Source organism: Ranitomeya imitator, chromosome 10 (genome assembly GCF_032444005.1).
Source record: "Ranitomeya imitator isolate aRanImi1 chromosome 10, aRanImi1.pri, whole genome shotgun sequence".
Taxonomy (NCBI): domain Eukaryota; kingdom Metazoa; phylum Chordata; class Amphibia; order Anura; family Dendrobatidae; genus Ranitomeya; species Ranitomeya imitator.
Window position 1 is genome coordinate 39,743,454 of NC_091291.1, and position 23,249 is coordinate 39,766,702.

Genomic DNA, 23,249 nt, shown 5'->3' on the forward strand with positions numbered 1-23,249 from the left:
GAAATGTAGAGAAATAAGTAGACATTCACCTTGGTGGTTTAACCCTAATGTTGTTGTTGTACATTCCCATGGCAGTTGGCACAAACGATTTCGGAGTCGGTGCGGAGGGTCTTTTTGCGCCCTCTGCGTGGTCTTTTTGTAGGTTTTTGTGCTGAACGCAAAGCAACCTTTCCTATCCTCAGTCTGTTCAGTAAGTCGGGCCTCACTTTGGTAAATCTATTTCATCTCTGTGTTTGTATTTTCATCTTTACTCACAGTCATTATATGTGGGGGGCTGCCTGTTCCTTTGGGGAATTTCTCTGAGGCAAGGTAGGCTTTATTTTTCTGTCTTCAGGGCTAGCTAGTTCCTTAGGCTGTGCCGAGTTGCATAGGGAGCGTTAGGCGCAATCCACGGCTATTTTTGGTGTGTTTGATAGGATTAGGGATTGCGGTCAGCAGAGTTCCCACGTCCCAGAGCTCGTCCTTTATTATCAGTAACTATCAGGTCATTCCGTGTGCTCTTAACCACCAGGTCCATTGTTGTCCTGACCACCAGGTCATAACAGTATACTACCTGTCCGCCGTAGTCCAATTAATAACGAGTGTCCCACGAGGATCTCCCCTATAGAACAGTGACATCACTGACAGGAGACAATGGCTCCTGCAGTGCATAACTGAGAGGTTACTACAGTTCAAAGTCTCACTTTATGGCAATTGCTGCGTGGGAAATTTCTCACACAGCAATGCCAAATGTGAGACTAGGGACTATTTTTTTACAGCGGCGGAGGAACACAGTGCGGAAGGATACCTTCCTCCCGTCATTGTATTCCTGGAGCCCCTAGAGAGCGGTTGCATCAGCTGATGCTGCCGTTCTCCACGGGAGATCGTCGTGGGACACTCGTAGATTTCTGCGGATCAGGGAGTATATTGGTTGTTTGTTATTTTAATATTTTTTACAGATGACACTGGCTTCGGGGAACAAAGTGACAAATGATGGTGAGTATGTAATCTATGTTATATGTACTGTATGTCTATATGTACCGTATGTATGTATGTATTGTATGTATGTATGAATGTAGTATGTATGTATGTGTGTTGTATGTATGCAGTATGCATGTTGTTGTATGTATGTTGTATGTAGTATGTATGTTGTATGTATGTAGTATGTATGCAGTATGTTGTATGTATGTGGTATGTATGTAGCCGCACAGACCCCCGGCAGGCCCGTACAGACCCCCGGCAGGCCGCACAGACCCCCGGCAGGCCGCACAGACCCCCGAGAGGCCCGTACAGACCCCCGGCAGGCCACACAGACCCCCGAGAGGCCCGAACAGACCCCCGAGAGGCCCGAACAGACCCCCGGCAGGCTGCACAGACCCCCGAGAGGCCCGTACAGACCCCCGGCAGGCCGCACAGACCCCCGAGAGGCCCGCACAGACCCCCGGCAGGCTGCACAGACCCCCGGCAGGCCCGTACAGACCCCCAGCAGGCCCGCACAGACCCCCCACGGTCACGCACAGACCCCGCCCGCACACACAGACACGCAGTCTCTGCCCACACACTGCCCACACTCCATTATAGTGCATCATTGCACTATAGGAACTTCCGATTCCGGTATCCGATATCTTAAAAGTATCGGAACTCAGTATCGGAAATCCGATACAGCGAATATCGGCCGATACCTGATATTTGCAGTATCGGAATGCTCAACACTACTCATAACTCCTTTCCTTCCCAAAAAAAATCTATTTAACCATGCACCCTCCATTTTAACATATGAAATGGATATCATTAGTTTTCACAGTCCAGAAAATCCAAAGGTCATTGAGCCGGACTGCCCAAGTTGGGTACCATTTTGGCTTGTGGACCAAAACAATCCTGGGCCTGCTGTATAATATCCCTCAAATAAATGTAGACCATATTTATGCAGATAGAGAATGTGGTACAAATTAGAACAAAGAAGGGCATTAGATGCCAGAGTCACAGAGGTCGGACCCCACTGATCAAAATTTGATGGATTTCTTTAAATTGGATCGGTAGATTTTGAAAGTCCATATCATTCTTTATAATCCATTTTGAAAGTCTTCCACAATATTAAAAAGAGCATTTTAAAAGAACAAGCTGATAAAATCCTCAGTTTAACATCCAGTCTGACAGATCTTCAAACTAGGTACTTAGAGCATGCTATGGAGGCACACTGGGGTCAGCCCTGCCCTGCACGCGAGGCTAGAGACAATCCGCTTTCTGGAAATAGGAAAATTTGCAGAAAATTTTACAGTTTTCATTGGACTTCATGGGTTTTGTTGTAATATTTTTCAATTATTTTTTATCATTAAAGATTTATTTTCGTCCTCTGTCTTCAGGAGCGCAGTGCTCCCTAGCCTCCAGACTTACTGCTTGGTGGGAGTGGTGTAACATAGTAACATAGTTAGTAAGGCCGAAAAAAGACATTTGTCCATCCAGTTCAGCCTATATGCCATCATAATAAATCCCCAGATCTACGTCCTTCTACAGAACCTAATTGTATGATACAATATTGTTCTGCTCCAGGAAGACATCCAGGCCTCTCTTGAACCCCTCGACTGAGTTCGCCATCACCACCTCCTCAGGCAAGCAATTCCAGATTCTCACTGCCCTAACAGTAAAGAATCCTCTTCTATGTTGGTGGAAAAACCTTCTCTCCTCCAGACGCAAAGAATGCCCCCTTGTGCCCGTCACCTTCCTTGGTATAAACAGATCCTCAGCGAGATATTTGTATTGTCCCCTTATATACTTATACATGGTTATTAGATCGCCCCTCAGTCGTCTTTTTTCTAGACTAAATAATCCTAATTTCGCTAATCTCTGGGTATTGTAGTTCTCCCATCCCCTTTATTAATTTTGTTGCCCTCCTTTGTACTCTCTCTAGTTCCATTATATCCTTCCTGAGCACCGGTGCCCAAAACTGGACACAGTACTCCATGTGCGGTCTAACTAGGGATTTGTACAGAGGCAGTATAATGCTTTCATCATGTGTATCCAGACCTCTTTTAATGCACCCCATGATCCTGTTTGCCTTGGCAGCTGCTGCCTGGCACTGGCTGCTCCAGGTAAGTTTATCATTAACTAGGATCCCCAAGTCCTTCTCCCTGTCAGATTTACCCAGTGGTTTCCCATTCAGTGTGTAATGGTGATATTGATTCCTTCTTCCCATGTGTATAACCTTACATTTATCATTGTTAAACCTCATCTGCCACCTTTCAGCCCAAGTTTCCAACTTATCCAGATCCATCTGTAGCAGAATACTATCTTCTCTTGTATTAACTGCTTTACATAGTTTTGTATCATCTGCAAATATCGATATTTTACTGTGTAAACCTTCTACCAGATCATTAATGAATATGTTGAAGAGAACAGGTCCCAATACTGACCCCTGCGGTACCCCACTGGTCACAGCGACCCAGTTAGAGACTATACCATTTATAACCACCCTCTGCTTTCTATCACTAAGCCAGTTACTAACCCATTTACACACATTTTCCCCCAGACCAAGCATTCTCATTTTGTGTACCAACCTCTTGTGCGGCACGGTATCAAACGCTTTGGAAAAATCGAGATATACCACGTCCAATGACTCACCGTGGTCCAGCCTATAGCTTACCTCTTCATAAAAACTGATTAGATTGGTTTGACAGGAGCGATTTCTCATAAACCCATGCTGATATGGTGTGCTCCTGAAGATTAATAGTTCTGGTAAGGTTGAGCAGCCGGCACAAATTGTGTGTTCTGTAGTGCTCCTTACAGTGGCAGCTTAAGCTCTGTAGCATCAGAAAAGAGTAGTTACACTGAAGCTGGCTGGATGCAGAGATCCGACCAGCTTCAGATCAGCACTTGCAAGCTCTATAGCAAAGAGCTTGTAAGCTCTGCGCTCCTTGCCTGGAAAACCAGCCACCAATGATAGGAGAGGTAGACGGTAATCTACGAGCAGTAAACAATAGGATTAAAAATTCTTCTCTTGATTTTTTTTAATAAGAGCTAAATTCCAAAGTTGCCAGTCTTTATAAGAACTTTGGAATTTTACACATTCACCAACATCTTTAAAAAAAAAATTAGAAATGGTTCTATTAAAATATGACTTTAAAATAAAAGTCAACATAAGACTACGGAAACTTAAAAAATGTATATCTGAGACCCACAGAACTGATTTGTCAGCCATTTTTTTTTTCTCTTTGACGACATGTATTTTTTATATTCCGTTACTCACAGTTATGGGGATAAATATTAACCACAAATGTATTTATATAATCGGCAGATATGATGTGGAAGACAGATGAGCCGCCAGAGTCATCACTACGTTACCGGGGTCCTGAACAGCAGACATGGGATGAAACCTTCCCGCCAACAAGGGAGAATGTTCTAGAAGACAAGTGGGTGGATCTGTGGCTACAGGATGAAAACAAGCCCATAAAAGACCTTTACTGCTCTATGCAGAAGAAGAGAGAAATAAGGTAACTTTTCTATTCGTGTTTTTATTAACATGATTGTTTTTTTTTTTTAATTTAGCCAATTATTATGAAAAAAATCTTCCGTTTTGTGTCTACAGCTCCTATTCAGGCCTATGAGTCTCCATGGTAACAGACCACAAACTCTTCATGTAGCCTGAATTTGCGCACTCTATTCATCTTTTAGATCTAATTTAGCAAAAATTAGGGACTAGATGAAAGGTGGAAGGAGGTAACACGTGACTTTACCATTAAAATACACGACTTGTTAGTTGTAACCATGGAGACACACAAATCCGCATAGGAAATGCAGACTTCATTCGTAGGAGATTCATAATTAAGATTACTTGTAGTGTTGCTTTATTTTTGTGCATTGGAGCATTAAAGGTAAGCCGTCATCAAAAATGAATAATTGTTTAAAATCCAGTTTTTGTGTTTAATATATTTTAAAATATTTTTGGCAATTATTTATTTATTTTACATATCACAATCTGTATTAAAAATATTTTTTTAATTATTTAATAAAAAAAATAATAAAAAAATCTTATACTTTCCTCAGTTGCCACTTGACTTTTAGGTTTTAGACTCAACTTTCTGTTGTTTCAGGAAACAACACATGTACATAGCTACAATGGTAAGATCCTGATCCTAGCTTTAATATTGAAGGGTCTAATGAGCGTGTGAAAATGTCATCATGAAGAAATGGAGAGTAGGGTCAGATTTGACAATGCCTTTTGTGATTGGTGGATCCTGGGTATAGAGGTGTTACTTTTCATTGTAATCCTGCCTCTGCTGATAAGGAGCCTGCTGAAAACTCTTACTGAAATGACAGGACTTATGGGTCTAAAACAGCGACACCCGGCACCTCCTATGACCAGCTATTCTCGGCATCGGAACTGCTCAGATGCGGAGCTGCACGGCACTGCTACATCTACAGAATAGTGGCTATGGCTGGGTACTGCACATTCAGCCATTATTGAATAGGTGGCAGATGTGCAGTACTTGGCGGTGGCCACTGTACAGTTGAGAGAGTTGTGATCTGCAGTTCTGCAGTCATAATTGAGCAGTTTCAACAGACACCGGAAAAAATTGATTATCGAGGGTGCTGGATCGCTCCCCCACCGATCAGACATTGATGACCTATCCTAAGAATAGGCCATCAATGTTAAAGTCCCGGCAACCCCTTTAAGGTTGGCTGCCCAATTACAAGCTCACTACCCAGTGCACTTAAGGCTAAATTCACACATCCATTTTTCACGATCCGATTTCTTGATTATACCCAATCCGCTTATACAGGAAGAAACAGGAAAGAAAAATTGCAAAGAAGACAGGATGGGAGTCCTGGAGAGAAGAACGGAGAAGATCCAGCAGAAAATTCAAGAGTGTAACATCAGGTGGTCTACAGTACCTGGTTCTCTGGAAAGGCACCCTGCAAACTATAGGAGGTAAGTGGGTAATAAGAGGGTATAACGAATCCAAATATTGAGGCTGATGATGACTGTAATAGCACTGACATCCCCCATACATATCACCTGATCCTCCGACACTAATGACACCCTCTCTGCACAGTGACCTCTGCATAGGGCTCGGAGCATGCGCACACCACTCTTCTATACAAATGAATAGACATCTCAGGACGACGGACTACTGTGGCCCCGGCCTCTGTTGTAAAGCATATCTCTGAATGCTTAGGCAAGGTAGACCGCCTTACATCTACCATGTATGATTGAGAAAGCTGATGTCCTCCTCGGTGACAGACGGTCCTGGGTGTGACTGCAGCTTACATCCCCGTATAGACGGCAATTATATAAATGGATAAAAATTAAAAACTATGTTCATGAATGTATTTTTCTATCTTCTACAGGACAATTTGGCACCGGGATCCAATCATACTTCAGTTTCCTAAGGTTCTTGGTGCTAATGAACTTCGTGACTTTCCTCCTGGTGGCCGGGTTCATTGTGGTTCCTAACATCGTCTTTAATGAATCGGGTTTAGGCCAGACTGTTATCGTTTCTAACGGAAGCGGTGAGTTTCTGTAAAGTCTATGAATGCACTGACATGATAATGTGACGTCCTGATTACATAGTATGTTATGGAGTAGAGCTCAGGCTGGGCAGTGTTATTCGTAACCACCAGAGTTCAGCATTCACTTTGGTTTATTGGTCATTGTGGTTTAATCAAATGTTAGATGTGATTTGTTGCTATTTGCAAAAGGCATTGGTGTATCTTATAGGGTAACGTGGGTGGAAACTGCTAGGAGACCACAGCCCGGGGGTTCATCCCACTCAGACATTAGGTGCAGTCACTAATGACTATAGATGATAGAAGTAACATCAGTGGATTCACATACTGTAACATCACTGTGTGCATTATCCATCTGTAACATCGCTGTGTGCATTATCCAACTGTGACATCACTGTGTGCATTATCCAACTGTGACATCACTGTGTGCATTATTCATCTGTAACCTCACTGTGTGCATTATCCAACTGTAACATCACTGTGTGCATTATCCATCTGTAACATCGCTGTGTGCATTATCCAACTGTGACATCACTGTGTGCATTATTCATCTGTAACCTCACTGTGTGCATTATCCAACTGTAACATCACTGTGTGCATTATCCATCTGTAACATCGCTGTGTGCATTATCCAACTGTGACATCACTGTGTGCATTATCCAACTGTAACATCACTGTGTGCATTATCCAACTGTAACATCACTGTGTGCATTATCCAACTGTAACATCACTGTGTGCATTATCCAACTGTGACATCACTGTGTGCATTATCCATCTGTGACATCACTGTGTGCATTATCCATCTGTGACATCACTGTGCATTATCCAACTGTGACATCACTGTGTGCATTATCCAACTGTGACATCACTGTGTGCATTATCCAACTGTGACATCACTGTGTGCATTATCCATCTGTGACATCACTGTGTGCATTATCCATCTGTGACATCACTGTGTGCATTCTCCATCTGTGACATCACTGTGTGCATTATCCAACTGTGACATCACTATGCATTATACAACTGTGACATCACTGTGTGCATTATCCAACTGTGACATCACTGTGTGCATTATCCATCTGTGACATCACTGTGTGCATTCTCCATCTGTGACATCACTCTGTGACCTCACTGTGTGCACTTTCCAGCTGTAAAATAGCAGAACATGGTGCTCCTATGGATGGTGCTCAAGTAGGAATCTATACCATGCAATATAATGGCACTCAGATAGTAAATGCAGTAATCAGTTTTTATTTAGTGCAGACAATTAAAATAAATAAAAGTTTCCCCCTCAGTGTTCTTTGCTTTACAACAGCGCTGCCGTGCACATTTAACCTCTTACAATCCGTGTTACTGATGAAGGTCTATACGACAGAAATTTGTGCTGGGTCAGGACAGCAAAGGGAAAGGGTGATGGCTGGTGTGCACCAAAGCGGGAGCCTGATCTGACCTGGACCTTGCGGGCAGCACCGCCTGTACTTCCCTGATTGCAACTTTTATAGTTTTATTTGCATTAATATTTCACATGCTGTAGGTACATACTATTGTAGTTGCATAAAGACTTGTTCCTAACTACCGGCACCAAGTCGGGGCTGACACAAAGCATCATTGCATCCAGGAACTAAACCATTTATTCCAGGCAAACAAGATATTATGCAAATCTGTTTACAATAAAGTGACATTAAGTCATTTGGAAGTTTAAGGAAATAAACCCTATGCAAAAACCGATACAGGTGCTTCTCACAACATTAGAATATCATCAACATGTTAATTTATTTCAGTTCTTCAATAGAAAAAGTGAAACTCATATTATATGGAGTCATTACAGAGTGATCTATTTCACGTGTTTATTTCTGTTAGTGTTGATGATTATGGCTTACAGCCAATGAAAACCCAAATATCATTATCTCAGTAAATTAGAATACTTTATAACACCAGCTTGAAAAATTATTTTAAAATCTGAAATGTTGGCCTACTGAAATGTGTGATCAGTAAATGCACCCAATACTTGGTCCGGCTCCTTTTGCATCAATTACTGCATCAATGCGGTGTGGCATGGAGGCAATCAGCCTGTGACACTGCTGAGGGGTTATGGAAGCCCAGGTTGCTTTGATAGCAGCCTTCAGCTCGTCTGCATTGTTGGGTCTGGTGTCTCTCATCTTCCTCTTGACAATACCCCATATATTGGGTTAAGGTCAGGTGAGTTTGCTGCCAATCTCGCACAGTGGATATTGTTCTTTGTAAACCAGGTATTGGTACTTTTGGCAGTGTGGGCAGGTGCCAAGTCCTGCTGGAGAATGACATTTCCATCTCCAAAAAGCTTGTCGGCACAGGGAAGCATGAAGTGCTCTAAAATCTCCTGGTAGACGTCTGCGCTAACCTTGGTCTTGATAAAACACAGTGGACCTACACCAGCAGATGACATGGCTCCCCAAACCATCACTGATTGTGGAAACTTCACACTAGACCTCCAGCAGTTTGGATTGTGGCCTCTCCGCTCTTCCTCCAGACTCCGGGACCTTGATTTCCAAATGAAATGCAAAATTTACTTTCATCTGAAAACACCACCTTGTACCACAGAGCAACAGTCCAGTTCTTTCTCCTTGGCCCAGGTAAGACGCTTCTGGCGTTGTCTATTGGTCATGAGTGGCCTGACACAAGAAATGTGACACTTGTAGCCCATGTCCTGGATACGTCTGTGTGTGGTGGCTCTTGAAGCAATGACTCCAGCAGCAGTCCACTCCTTGTGAATCTCCCACAAGTAATTGAATGGCCTTTTCTGAACAATCCTTTGAAGGCTGCGGTTATCCCGGTTGCTTGTGTACCTTTTTCTACCACAGTTTTTCTTTAATTCAACTGTCCATTAATATGCTTGGATACAGCACTCTGTGAACAGCCGGCTTCTTTAGCTATGACCTTTTGTGGTTTACCGTCCTTGTGGAGGGTGTCAATGATTGCCTTCTGGACATCTGTCAGGTCAGCAGTCTTCTCCATGATTGTGGAGCTACTGGAACAGACTAAGGGACCTTTTTAAAGGCTTAGGAAGCCTTTGCAGGTGTTTCTTGTTAATTATTCTAATTTACTGAGATAATAACTTTTGTAAGTTGTTTGTTTCTTTTGAAAATGTGCTGGAAAAGGCTGGAAGGGACACAGCATGGGGGACTATGTTTTAGTATCAGGCCCAGGATGGGACATTATTACTGGGAGAGGCCAAGATGGGCGGCATGGTGGCTCAGTGGTTAGCACTACTGCTTTACGGGAGGTCCTGGGCTCAAATAGCACAAAGGACAACATCTACATTGAGTTTGTATGTTCTCCCCATGTTTGGGTGGGTTTCCTCCCACACTCCAAAGACATCCTGATAGGGAATCTAGATTGTGAGCCTCAATGGGGGTAGCAATGATAATGTCTGTAAAGTGCTGTGGAATTAAAGGGGCTATATAAGCAAAGCATAATAAATACGTAAAGGGTGGAGGACATAATTATAGGAAAAGGCCCTAAAATACAGTGCCTAGGACACAGGACATTATTACATGATGGGAACATTACACCAGGAAGGGGATCCGGATGGAGGACATTGTTATAGCATGGGGCCCAGGATGGGGGGCATTATTACTGGAAGGAGCCATGATGAGGACATTATTACTGGAAGGGGCCCAGGATGGGGGACATTATTACTGTAAAGAGCCATTATGAGAAAATTATTACTGGAAAGGGCAAAGAATGGGGGACATTATTACTGGAAAGAGCTATGAAGGGGACATTATTACTGGAAGGGGCCCAGGATGGAAGACATTATTGCTGCAAGGACCCAGGATGGGGAAATTATTACTGGAAAGAGCCAGGATGGGGAAATTATTACTGGAAGGGTCTCAGGATGGGGACATTATTACATGGGGTGCGGATCTAGAACATTACAAGAGCCCATACATCTGACCAATGTGCAGGTGGGGGCTGATCAGACTCTAGTTATGGGATCTATTTAGTAATGCAGTGCAGTTTGTATAGTGAAATCTAGTGCTAGATGCAGGCTTCTGTGCACATTATATTTGTATCTGATGTATTTACAACAAGTTATTTTTTCTTTTTAGATGTTTGCTTTTACAAGTACAATCCAAATCCACAAGGATTAGAGAGATTTTACATCTTCATTATGGACATCCTGATGGGAACGGTGAGCGTAAAAACAAATGATATTTAAAGTGCTTCATGTGACATGGTGTCTATTTTTTTTTCTATGTCAATTTTTAACCTTTTCCTGACAGACAATTTGCATTTTTTCTTCTCCTTCTTCCCAGAGCCATGACCATATTTTTTTTTTTGCGGGACAAATTATATTTTTGAATGACCCCATACATTTTACACTGCAATGTACTGGAGAACAGGAAAAGCATTCCAACCGCTGTGAAATTGCAATTTTTTTTAAATTTTTTTTTTGCTAGTTTTCACAACACCGCTCACTATGTAGTAAATGTGACCTTGTGTCACGATTCTCCAGGTCAGTGTGATTACAATGATGCAAAGCGTGTCTAGTATTTTTTTTTTTTTATATAATTTTAGTGAAACTTGTAAAAAATATATACCGTATATATTTTTATTTTTTGTTGTCATTTTCTGAGACCTGTAATTTTTTCATTTTTACAACAATTGAGCTATTTCCAAACTTTGTTTTTTAGGGGTTTTTTTGGAGGGGGGGGGACAAGCTACCATTTTTATTGATATCACTGTGCCTTCCATTGATGTTTTGATAAGTTTTTATTGTACATTCTGTCATTTTGATTTTTTATTTCAGCACAGTATTTACCATGAGGCTTAAATTATTTTAGGTTTTGATAGATCGGACTTCTACGGATGCGTCAATACTAAATATGTTAATATTTTTATCAGTCATATATAGGTTGACTGGGAAGATCTTCAAGTATTTCACGTGGGTTACAGAGTAGATCTATACGTATTTCATGTGGGTTGACTTGGTAGATCTTCAAGAATTTCACTTAGATTAACTGGGTAGATCTTCAAATTTCACATGGGTTAACTGGGTAGATCTTCAAGTATTTCACAAGGGTTGACTGGGTAGATCTTCAAATTTCACAAGGGTTAACTGGGTAGATCTTCAAGTATTTCACAAGGGTTGACTGTAGATCTTCAAATTTCACATGGGTTAACTGGGTAGATCTTCAAGTATTTCACAAGGGTTGACTGGGTAGATCTTCAAATTTCACATGGGTTAACTGGGTAGATCTTCAAGTATTTCACAAGGGTTGACTGGGTAGATCTTCAAATTTCACATGGGTTAACGGGGTAGATCTTCAAGTATTTCACAAGGGTTGACTGGGTAGATCTGCAAGTATTTTACGAGGGTTGACTGGGTAGATCTGTAAGTATTTTACGAGGGTTGACTGGGTAGATCTTCAAGAATTTCCCTTTCCAAGTACCAAGTTGTGTTATGGAAATGTGTTTTGATTTTCTTCTGGACCTTAGAGGGCAAGATGGCTTTGAAACTTTCCCATGTGCTGAAGAACTTTTCCAATAGATAGGTACCTTGACCCAGTTCATTTGAAAGCAAATAGAAAGTTTTACTATAAATAATTTATGTGGTGGTGCATGAGGGGTATCCAAGGTTGGAGGAACCCTTATTTTGCAGCCACTGAGATTAAAGCCCTCCCCGCCCGTACCCTCACAGTATTTTGGCCAGCAGCTGTCTCTCCCAAACTCCTCCATTCAAAGGAAAGCTAACTCTGCCATGCACTCCTGTGCTCTCTGTGAGAGAGCGGTTGTCGAGCTCCTCCAGGGACGGCTTATCTCAATATTCATCATAATCACCATAGCGAATAAAGGACACAGACTTTGGTGTAACCAGTCGTATTCCTCCAGGCAACAGCTGCCATGTGGAAGCAAAGAGGCAGAGACGCTGTGAGATGAACGGAGGTCTGCACATGCGGCAACCTTTTGGAGTACGCCCCCTTCCACAGACTTTCTTTTTGTGTCTTTTTGAGCGTTTTCCAAGCATTTTTGCTTGAAAAACTCCTAGTAGTTTCTTCGTTGTTGGATGTAGTTAAAAAAACAGCTGGAAAACCCAAAAGGCAAAACAAAACTCTCAAGACTAGAGTTGAGCAAATTTTTCAAAATTCAGTTCTGATTAGGATCAGCGGCGAATTTTGTATTTGTAATATTTGCCAAACACAGCAGAACGTCATTGGAGTCAATGGGAGTAGAAATGGCCAAATATGTTCAAAACCGATCAAACATAAATTTGGCACGAATAGGGTACCAATATGGTGCGAATATGGCAAATTCAGATTCAGCGACCGAATCTGAATGTATTTGCTCAACTATACTCTAGACCACTGGTGGCCAAAATCATTAGAATAAAAAATTCAGGAAACAATCAAAAAGTGCTAAAGACAATGTTTTTGGAAAAATATGCCAGTTTTCTTCTTGAAAAACTCTATGGGCTCACCTGCCTGGACATGACATTGCGTGCACCTACCATAAGGATAGGACAGGGTCTAGTTTTAGGCCTGCCATTGGATAATTAATAAAGGATTCTTATTTATGGATGGTGGAAGATCTCCCTATGGAGTGAGCGATAGATTGGGTAATGAGTTAAGCTAGGGTCAGACGACTGTAGATTCTATTATCAGAGAGAATCGGGTTAATTATGCTGATCAGAGTGTGATCAGAGTTTCTTGGATATGGAGAATATGGCAAAAAAAATCTCCATTCTGTCAGTCCATGAAAATCGTACCGCACTCAGATGACATCTGGGTGCAGTACGATTATTTCTACGCACTTATTGACTTACATGGCTGAGAGCAATCCGAATATCAGATCAGACTCAGCGATTTTTCTTCCTCGCCCAGGCTGGGCCCAAGGAAAAAATTGGATACGTGCATGGCCCCAATAGGATAGCGTTGGTCTGACTGCGATCTGATGTTTTGTCGGATCGCACTCACACCAAAAGCAGTTTTCTTCACCTGCTGAGTATTATGGATCCCGCCACCTGACAGCAAAATAACGCAGATTGATGGAAATTTTAAAAAAATCTAGTAATTTGTGTCTTTCTGGAGTTTCCGTACTCGTCACTCTCCTTTATTTTTCTTTCCTCCAGGGTTTTATGGAGTTCACGTACATGTTTTATGGATACTACAAGAACACGTCTGTAAATCTGGTGGCCTTTTCCTATAATATTCCTCTGGCTTATCTCGTAACAACGCTGATTTACTTTCTTCTCAGTCTGTTCTGGATTGTGATCAGGTAAGAAAAGAAGAGGCGGCACCAAGAACACATTTAATTACCACCCGCTCAAGAGTATGGGGCTAAGCTGCCATAGCAGACACAACCCATATACAAGGCCCTGTGAGGAAAAAACGAGCCTCGTTCCTGTAATCCTGGAGAACCCATTTAATTACATATATATAATAAGACTCAAATCGTTTTATAACGCTCGATTGACAAATGATGGTTACACACCAGGGTGCGCGAGGGGTTGGATGTTATATACCAAGGGCAAGGGGCAGAATGTTATTCATGGGGGGGGGACGGTGAGCAGCTGGATGTTATATGCCAGGGGAGCAAGGGGCTTGATGTTATACATCAGCGAGCAAAGGGCTGGATGTTATTCCCCCTGGGGGCAAGGGTCTGGGAGGTAAGGGACTGGATGTTATTAAACTCCAGAGGGGTGGGGGTGAGGAGCTGGATATTATACACTAGGGGGGTAAGGAGCCAGATGTTATACACCTGGGGGTGTGAGGGTCCAGATGTGATACATTGGGGGGATGCAAGTGACATGTTATACACTAGGGAGGTGAGGGGCAGGATGTTATACAGCAGGGAGCCAAATGTTAAACACTGAGTAGGCGAGAAGCCGAATGTTATACACTGTGGGGAGATCAAGGACATGGATATTATATGCCAGGGGAGCAAGGGTCCAGATGTTATACACTGGGAAGCATAGGGCTGGATGATATTCCCCCCCCGGGGGCGAGGGGCCGGATGTTATATACTGGGGAGGCAAGGGGCTGGATGTTATACACCAGAGGGAGGTGGCGAGGGGTCGGATGTTATACACTGGGAGGCGAGAAGCCGCACGTGATACATTGAGGGGGGTGAGTGGCCGGATGATACACACCTGGGGGGTGAGGGACCGGATGTGATTCATTGGGGTCAGGTGCCAGATGTTATACACTTTTGGGGGCTAGATGTACACAGTGGGGAGGCGAGGGGCAAGATGTTATACAGCAGGGGGCCAAATGTTAAACACTGAGTAGGCGAGAAGCCGAATGTTATACACTGTGGGGAGATCAAGCACCTGGATATTATATGCCAGGGGAGCAAGGGGCCAGATGTTATACACTGGGAAGCATAGGGTTGGATGTTATTCCCCCCCCTGGGGGCAAGGGGCCTGATGTTATATACTGGGGAGGCAAGGGGCTGGATGTTATACACCAGAGGGAGGTGGTGAGGGGTCGGATGTTATACACTGGGAGGCGAGAAGCCGCACGTGATACATTGAGAGGGGCCAGAGGCCGGATGAAACACATCTGGGGGGGTGAGGGGCCGGATGTGATTCATTGGGGTCAGGTGCCAGATGTTATACACTTTTGGGGGCTAGATGTTATACAGTGGGGCGTTGAGGGGCCTGCTGTTATACACCTGGGGGATGAGGGACCGGATGTGATACATTGGGGGGGGGCCAGGTGCTGGATGTTATACACGGGGGGCGATGGGCCAGATATTATTCCGTGGAGGCAATGGGACTGAATGTAATTCTGAATTCACTGATTACGGGATGTGTGACAGAACTTTTCTCTTTGGTTCCAGAGATATTCTACTTAACCCTTTGTAACTTCTATATGTCCATTATTTCATACCCTACATGAACACACGGATTTTGCGTAAATCGGCGAAATCATGAAAGGCTCCAGAGTTTGGTTTCGCCTATCGTTTTTTTTTTTTTGTGGCAGGATTTCTTCTGGGAATACAGTGTAACCCACAAAAGCACAATATGATGACACAGATTGCACACAGGCCGGTAATAAGGACCCACCGGGACCCCAAGTGCCATCTAGAAGGGTCCATACAGGAGGCAATGCCTGGGGCAAGAGCCCTTATGCTAATACTAAGTCTTATGTTTAATGCTCTTCTTTCTTCAGATCAGTGCAAGGTTTCAAGCAGAGTTTGGTAACAGAAGATTCATCGATGACTAATTACACACATAAGGTGCTGGCCGGTTGGGATTTCTGCATTAAAGATGAGAAGATTATAAAGCTGAAGCAGAGAAGTATTCGCTACGAGTTGAAGGTCAGCGCATCCTACTGCCGCCCCTGTGGCTGATCTGTGCGGAGTTTTTTGTTTTTTTAAATGTTCTTTATTAAGAGAAAAACTAAAATTTTATTCCTGCATTTTCACACTGGCCACTGCGGCAATTTTAAACTCCCACTTCCTGCTTTTTCAGGAAGGGTTTTCAGCAGTCTTCTTTGTCAAAAATTTAAAAAAAAATACAATTAACACAAAGAAATCCTGATTAATACAATAGGTGGCAATTTCCTGATTACACATTTCGTTTAAAGGAGTAAAATACAAAGAGCTGAGGTCTTCCTCTAGATTTTATGTCGTTGGTTGCATCCATCCAATGGAAAGAATTTTATCAATGTCCTCAGATAAACTGAATTTAATACTATTCTTATTCTAGTTCCATTGAATGGATTATGCCCCAGCTACATTCATCCCCTATCTACAGCAAGCCTGGGTCCACACGAATGTATGTCATGGTCTGAATACAGGCCTCAATGCCCGGACTGACTCCGGACCTGAATTTATAGGCACATATAAGATCTGTATGTTCGGGTCAGAAGACCTGCAGTCAGTCTGGGCATTGTGGTCCGTATATGGTCTGTGAAATATTCTCATATGAGCCCAGCCTAAATAAGTACAAATGTGGGGCTTCAACTGCTGAGAGTAAGTTTTATTTCTTTTAATATTTCTTTGATTCTTTTTCATATTTTTGTCCCTGTCATGAACTGGTGGTGTTCGGCTGCCCCCAGTTCGTCAGGGGATTTATTATATCCCATTTTTCAGTTCCGGTATGGAACTTGCAGCTCTCTGGCTCCCCCCTTACCCTCAGGTCAGTCATGGAACTACACCTGGGAGAAGTAGTTGCCAGAAGGGCCGCCTTGCTGTGTACTGGCTATCGGGCACTCTGCAGCGAGTGCTATATAACTATTCCCAGATTATAAATCTCTGTCTGTCACTGCCAGAGTCTCCCAAAGAGCCCAGAACACTTTGCTGCCACCAGCTCCTGACGAAGCTGCGGCGGTATCGATACGCGTGGGGCCTTCACCTCACCCCTCCTCTATCCTTGGATCTTAAAGCCCACCTGGCTCTAAGTGACTATCTTTCTAGGAACTGGCATTATGGCTACAACTATCGACAGCTCATAGGCTATTATAGCCTCTTCATACCTCTATGCTTCACGCCAAGTGACTACTTGTCAGGTTGTATGCTTAGGCCTTATTTCCCAGGTTTGCTATATAATTGTCATCTTGGCATTTCTCCCTTGAGTCCTTTTGTCTGTATGGAATCCTAAATTTGTGGGAACTGATTCCCATAGTGACAAGGGAAACATACCTGAGTGTTGGGACTCATTACATATCATTGTATGTCTCCCATATCAGGCCAGATATAATTTCATTGGCATACTATTGATAATAATCATTGGTTCTTATACCAATTTAATGCATCTTGCCGTGACTATACTATAGTCTTGATGCGACATGGGATGTCATTAGCACGTGTTTTTCAACACATATGTGTTCAATTCACTAAGTTTTATGGGTTATAACCTAGCATTGACATGTGCTTGTACCCATAGCCATTTTACTATCCTATTTGTATACTGTTCTATTCTATGGTTTATTCAGCCTGGAGGGGTGTTGGTCTATTGGTCATGTTTGTGTGGTTAAATGGTTTTATTATTGTCTTGTTTGAGGTGCAATAAAGGTTTTTTCATTTTTCTTACCATATTGTGGATGTGCATACCATCATTAGTCTAGTCTTTTTCTTTTTTTTGTTCAACTTGAATCCCTTGGCAAAAGACATCCTCCTAATTGCACTTCATAATCTTATACCCTCTGTTCATGACCTCACTGAGTGTGCGGTGCTATGTAAGGTACTCCCCTTGTCCAGAAGATACCAAAACTTTATTAATCCCATATCTCTGGCTGGAAAACTCGCAGAGCGACGTCTGGTCCATCATTACTCTTGTTCTGGAATTAGTTTTCTATTAAGCCTAAACATGAAGTGGCTGTATGACCCGGTTAAGTAGAAATCCATTTCTTGGATTCTGCTGGTTCTGGAGCTTAGAAAACTCACGGGTGGTGGTTTTATCGATGGATATGCCGAAAATGTGAGATTCACACCTATACCAATAATGGGGGCCATTATATTTCATCTTTAATAACCCAGTCTCAGACAAAGAACATCCCATGTGCTTGGGACTGCTTTCAACCAGTTTGGGGGGGGGTCGTAAAACTACAGTCACGTTACAGTTGTGTAGCAGGGGAAAGGGAGGGGCTCACAGCCATGTGCCTGCAAATGGGCTTTGTGAGCGTACTCTACAGAAACTTAATGGGGGAAGAGAAGCGTGTGTGTGCTGAGCTGGCATGTCCTTTAAAAACCAAGATGATGTATCAGAGCTATGTGTGCGTGGCTAGCACAATAATGAAAAAAATAGGTCATATTTCCTGACAGTTCCAATAGTGGAATTGACCACTGGTATAGTATAGCATAATAAATCTGTCCTAACAGGAGTACAAAGATTACTTTAATAGGCCCCCATCTTCTAGGGAAACCATTGGCACCCTGCAATGGCATCACCGAGTGCCAAATAAGGGAGTCAATGTGCATCTTATGATTTTAACTACATAGCACCAGTGCTGAAAATATGACAGATGACGTTTAGTGACTAAAGTTCACCTACGCTCAGTTATTCACATTTGTCAGACAACTCAGGTTGTATGAAATTTTTGAAAGCCTCAATAAGACAGTCCACTTCTATTTTTATTATGAGGGCATGTAGAAGTCATAAGGGGTCTTCAGCTTAGGAACATCCTCTACGAGCCAGACTTTTGCCAGAACGGCTTGTCAGTGAATTATCGATCATGTATTTCTTCATGACCCCTACAGCGGATGTTACCCAAAGAACCTCGGGGGTTGGATCATGGAAGTTCCTTTAAGAGCCAGATGTTAGAAAGTATTTATAATGTATGTTCTGGGGTGTAATGAAAACAAGGCTCCTATATCATAACTTATACCATTGTGTTTTTAATTTCTGATACACAGCCATATGGTGCTTCTTTCTTCATTGACTATGGTTATGGTTGATCCAGGTTGATCTTGAGGAAGCGGAAATGAAACGTCTCCATGCCCAGCGCACCATGAAACAAAGAATCGGGATTTACTCTCTCCGAATTTTCATCAATTTCATCAAGGTTGCCCTCATATGTGGTGCTTTCTATTGCATCTACCGCTCTACGCAAGAATCTCAAAAACTTCTTGAATTGGTGAGAACTGACATGTAATACTCACTCCGCTTACTGGTGACCACTGTATCCCGTACAGAGGAACCAGTGTGTCATTTGAGGACTCAGGCCACTGAAAATCCTATATTGTTGACCACTACAAAAAACAAAAAAGTAAACAAATTTGTAATCCCCGTGGGATGAGATAAGCCATTGTATGGTAAATCTTTGGTGCATATGATATGGTGACCGTCACCGCATAGGCTCCCTTTTCAGAGGAGGTGTCCCCGCCACCCCTGCTGCTGGTCTCTAGGGGATGTCTATGCATGCTACAATGGTAGTTACCCCACGGTCACTCTAGTATTTATACAAATTGTCGTTTTCCTTTGTGACCCATTGACATCACTGCCCCAAATTTTCTCGGCTGGAGATTCACTCTAAAGTATATGCTCACATGAAGATTTTGACTTGGAATTTTTCAGGAAGAAAAATGCCCTTTAAAACGGAGAGATAAATATATAAATCTCAGTTCCTAAAGGGATCTTACGCCCAAATTCATAATTTGCATTTTTTTAAGTAACTTTTCTTTTTTTTTTCTCTTGAAATGTTTGTTGTCTTTATTTATTTTTTGCACTAAATTCTTCAAAATGGTGCACACTGTTAATGAATTTTCCCCAAAATGCTTTTTATTTTTCTCTGCTATTTTTTTTTTTTTTTGTCGACTAGTTATTCTTCTAAAAGAAACAATTTTTTTGAGAAAAGTTTCAGGCATAAATAAAGTCTCTAAAATCCTTGCCAAAAAAAAACTCTCGAGTTTTAGGTGAGTGGTTGATATTGTAGACTTTCTGCACCCAATAAGTAAAATATTGCATTTTTTCTTAATTATGCTGCATAAAAAAACTCCCCAATAACTCATTGTGGGAACGCAGCCTTAAGGTGTTTTGATAGAACCTCTTTGGAAGGAATTTGTAGGAATGGTGGACTAATGCGGGCCTTGTATATTTTATAGAACGCAGTGAAGGGTAACTTCGTCCTGGAGCTGCTGGCTGGCTATCTGCCTTCGATGGTCATCACCGCCGCCAACTTCCTTCTGCCATTGTTTTTCAATATCAGCATTAAGTGGGAGAAGTACATCCTCAGTGTGGAGATCAGACTGACGCTATTCAGGTCTGTACAGGACAGATGTCATCCTTTGCTGTGATCAGTGGAGGAAAATCTTTAACAATCATCATATTGTGTGGATAAGTCATAAAGTGGTTCCCATTTCAGCTTCCTTTTAACCCATAGTCATGTACTAAAAAAAACCCCAAGATGAGCTTTCCTTGCCCTTCCTGAGTCCAGCGCTGCCTCTCTTCACTGCCGCGGTGTTTGTGATGATGTCACGTAGACAGTGCTGCAGCCCATCACTGTGCAACCCCATTCATTTCTGAAGGGGGGAGGCTCCTGCTGCAGCCGATTGTCTTACCAGAGCCGAGCCAGACACAGGACAGTGTGGAGAAACATAAGCGATTTCATCATCTTGGAAATTTTTTTTAATATATTTCTCAGTTTTATTTCTAATATAAGACTGTATAGAATCAGAGGAGAGGAGGCAATTAAAGGGTTTGTTCAGGTCACAAAAGACAGTTTCATATTACTTTTAATATTACTTGTAATTAATAGTAATATTATTAAAGGCGAATCTGTCACAAGGTTTTTGCTTGCAGCATGATGTAGGGGAAGGGGTCTTAATTTCAGCAATGTATCATCTACTGGGCTGCTTGCTGTACTTCTGATAAAATCACAATTTTCTCTGCTGCAGATCTAGCAGTTCTCTGAATGCTGAGCTCTGTATAACCCCGCCCACACCACTGATTGGTAGCCTTCTGCCTGTGTACACAGAAAGCAGCCAATCAGTGGTGGGGGCGGAGTTGGACTACATGGCAGCAGGTTTACTAGTCCTTTAGTGATCATTTCCTGCAGATAAAATTGTGATTTTTATCAAAACTACAGCAAGTATAGCCCAGTAAGTGATATATCGTTGGAATTCGGAGGTCTGTCTCTACACCATCCTGCTCTGAGATTAGGGGCCAAAAACCTGGTGCTGGATTTCCTTTAATTGGTAATAAATATTTATTATTGATATAAATGTTGATATTTGAGAGTGGGGAGCAATTACAAAGAGCATCCATCACATTGGGGTCCTATACTGTTTGCCCATACAACCCATTGCTCTAACTGGGAACCCTGAAATGGAAACTTAGCAGAAACCCCCAAGATTTTGAAGAGGTTTCCGCTCAAAATTCAGCAAAAAAAACCCTCAGTGTGAACACACCCTTATAAAGTGCAACACGCAGGGTCGTCAGCTGGCACCAGAATTCTCGTTGACCTTCCTTCTTTCCAGGTGTGTATTTCTGCGGCTCGCCAGTCTGGGGATGTTACTATACTCGCTGTGGAACAACATCACTTGTGGAGACACAGAAAATAAAACCCCTTGTGACCGGTGCGGATACAACTATGTGGACAACAAAGTAAGTTATAAGGACAAATCAAATTGTAAGCAATGGTTTTTCAAGTGACAACCACTTAAGGAAATAGTTTGGAGTTGTTGTTGTTTTTTTTTTTAGGAGCTTTTGAAGCAGTTTTTCTTCTTCGTAGAATGGATTTGAAGAGTTTTACAAGAGTTTTCCCCTGAATTTTTTTTTTTGCAGCCTTTTGATTGAATAGTGTTCAGGATCTGTACTTGCTGTTTCCACCAGGAATTAAAAAAAAAATCTAATCAGGCAAAAAAAAATCCCAGAAAAGTCCTCATGTGAAAAGAAAAGTGGATTTCTCATATAAATAATAAGGCTATGAGCACACTGAGTTTTCAAAACAGAAATTTGCGATGAAACACAAAGTTTTTGAGGAGTTTCAGTGTACGCGCACACGTTGCATTTTTGTCACTTTTTTTCTGAGCAGTTTTGTCACAAAACCTGTAGAATTTGCTATTACCAGCCAAGTGAATTTCGATTCCTGAAGTCTCGTTCACCTTGGTAATTTTTTTCCTTGCAGATTTGGTGCAGATTTAAATCTGCAGCATGTCACTTCTTTCAGGCTATGTGCACACGATGCGGAAAACGCTGCGGATCCGCAGCAGTTTCCCATGAGTTTACAGTTCAATGTAAACCTATGGGAAACAAAAAACGCTGTGCACATGCTGCGGAAAAAACGCACGGAAACGCAGCGGTTTACATTCCGCAGCATGTCACTACTTTCTGCGGATTCCGCAGCGGTTTTACAGCTGCTCCAATAGAAAATCGCAGTTGTAAAACCGCAGTGAAATCCGCAGAAAAACCGCGGTAAATCCGCAGCGGTTTTGCACTACGGATTTATCAAATCCGCTGCGGAAAAATCTGCAGTGGACCAGAATACGTGTGCACATAGCCTCAGCATTTTTGCTGCAGATTTCATTCATACTAGTGGGGGAAAAATGTGCAACAAAACAATTTTGCATGCTGCAAAAAACACTGCGCCAGTATTTTACGAAGAGTTTTCCTGCCAATACATCAGGATTTGAAGCAAATTTTTCTACAGCAATCCTAAACTTGTGCACATACCTTTAAGATTTCAAGGAGGATTTGTAGAGTTTCCACTGCTCCAAAAACTCTTCTAAAAGCTCTGTGTGCACATAGCCTAAGGAAGAGTTTTCAGAGCAAATTTTTTTTTTAAAGAGGATTTTGTAACAGATCTGTAACTAAAACCACTGTGTAAACTTACGTAGCCATATAGGGAATGCAGAAGGAAATCCATTTAGTACTTTTGCACATGTGAATGTTTGGCAGTACCTGCAAAGTCACATCACATTGCAAAGGGAATCGACACTTTAAAAGCTATGTAATTCTTTCTTCTCCTGCATTTTCAGTGCTGGGAGACCCGGGTCGGTCAGGAGATGTATAAACTACTGATCTTCGATTTCCTCACTGTTTTGGTGATGATACTACTGGTGGATTTCCCTCGGAGGTAAGAATAACCAAAACATAATTATTTATTATACGTGATGGTCTGCCCGGTTCCTGCCCTTTTTAAATTATTTTCCCGAAATCCATTATACTAGTGTTCCAGATTTTTCAGGTTTTCCACAAAGCATCATTATTATATTATCCAGAAATCCAGAAAATGCAATGTTTTATCACTCTACTTGGGAGTGAATCAACGGAGTTGTTTGGTGAGGTCTTTACCTAACAGGTCTACCATAGCGGTGGCATCATGGGCCATTGTCCTTTT

At 42.2% G+C, this 23,249-nt stretch overlaps 1 protein-coding gene and 1 long non-coding RNA gene across 2 annotated transcripts in view; one reads left to right on the forward strand and one right to left on the reverse strand.

Annotated features, from left to right (window-relative positions):
- LOC138652047 (uncharacterized) overlaps positions 1–23,249 on the reverse strand; it is an 80,794-nt gene that overhangs the window by 32,744 nt on the left and 24,801 nt on the right. The window lies entirely within an intron of this gene.
- TMC4 (transmembrane channel like 4) overlaps positions 1–23,249 on the forward strand; it is a 68,800-nt gene that overhangs the window by 29,174 nt on the left and 16,377 nt on the right. Inside the window, exons 2-11 of the mRNA XM_069742761.1 lie at positions 4,271–4,466; positions 5,757–5,905; positions 6,325–6,486; positions 10,575–10,657; positions 13,595–13,740; positions 15,639–15,786; positions 18,873–19,046; positions 20,014–20,171; positions 21,388–21,514; positions 22,888–22,985. Of these exons, the coding sequence (XP_069598862.1) occupies positions 4,271–4,466; positions 5,757–5,905; positions 6,325–6,486; positions 10,575–10,657; positions 13,595–13,740; positions 15,639–15,786; positions 18,873–19,046; positions 20,014–20,171; positions 21,388–21,514; positions 22,888–22,985 (1,441 nt within the window). The remainder of the gene's footprint in view (positions 1–4,270; positions 4,467–5,756; positions 5,906–6,324; positions 6,487–10,574; positions 10,658–13,594; positions 13,741–15,638; positions 15,787–18,872; positions 19,047–20,013; positions 20,172–21,387; positions 21,515–22,887; positions 22,986–23,249) is intronic.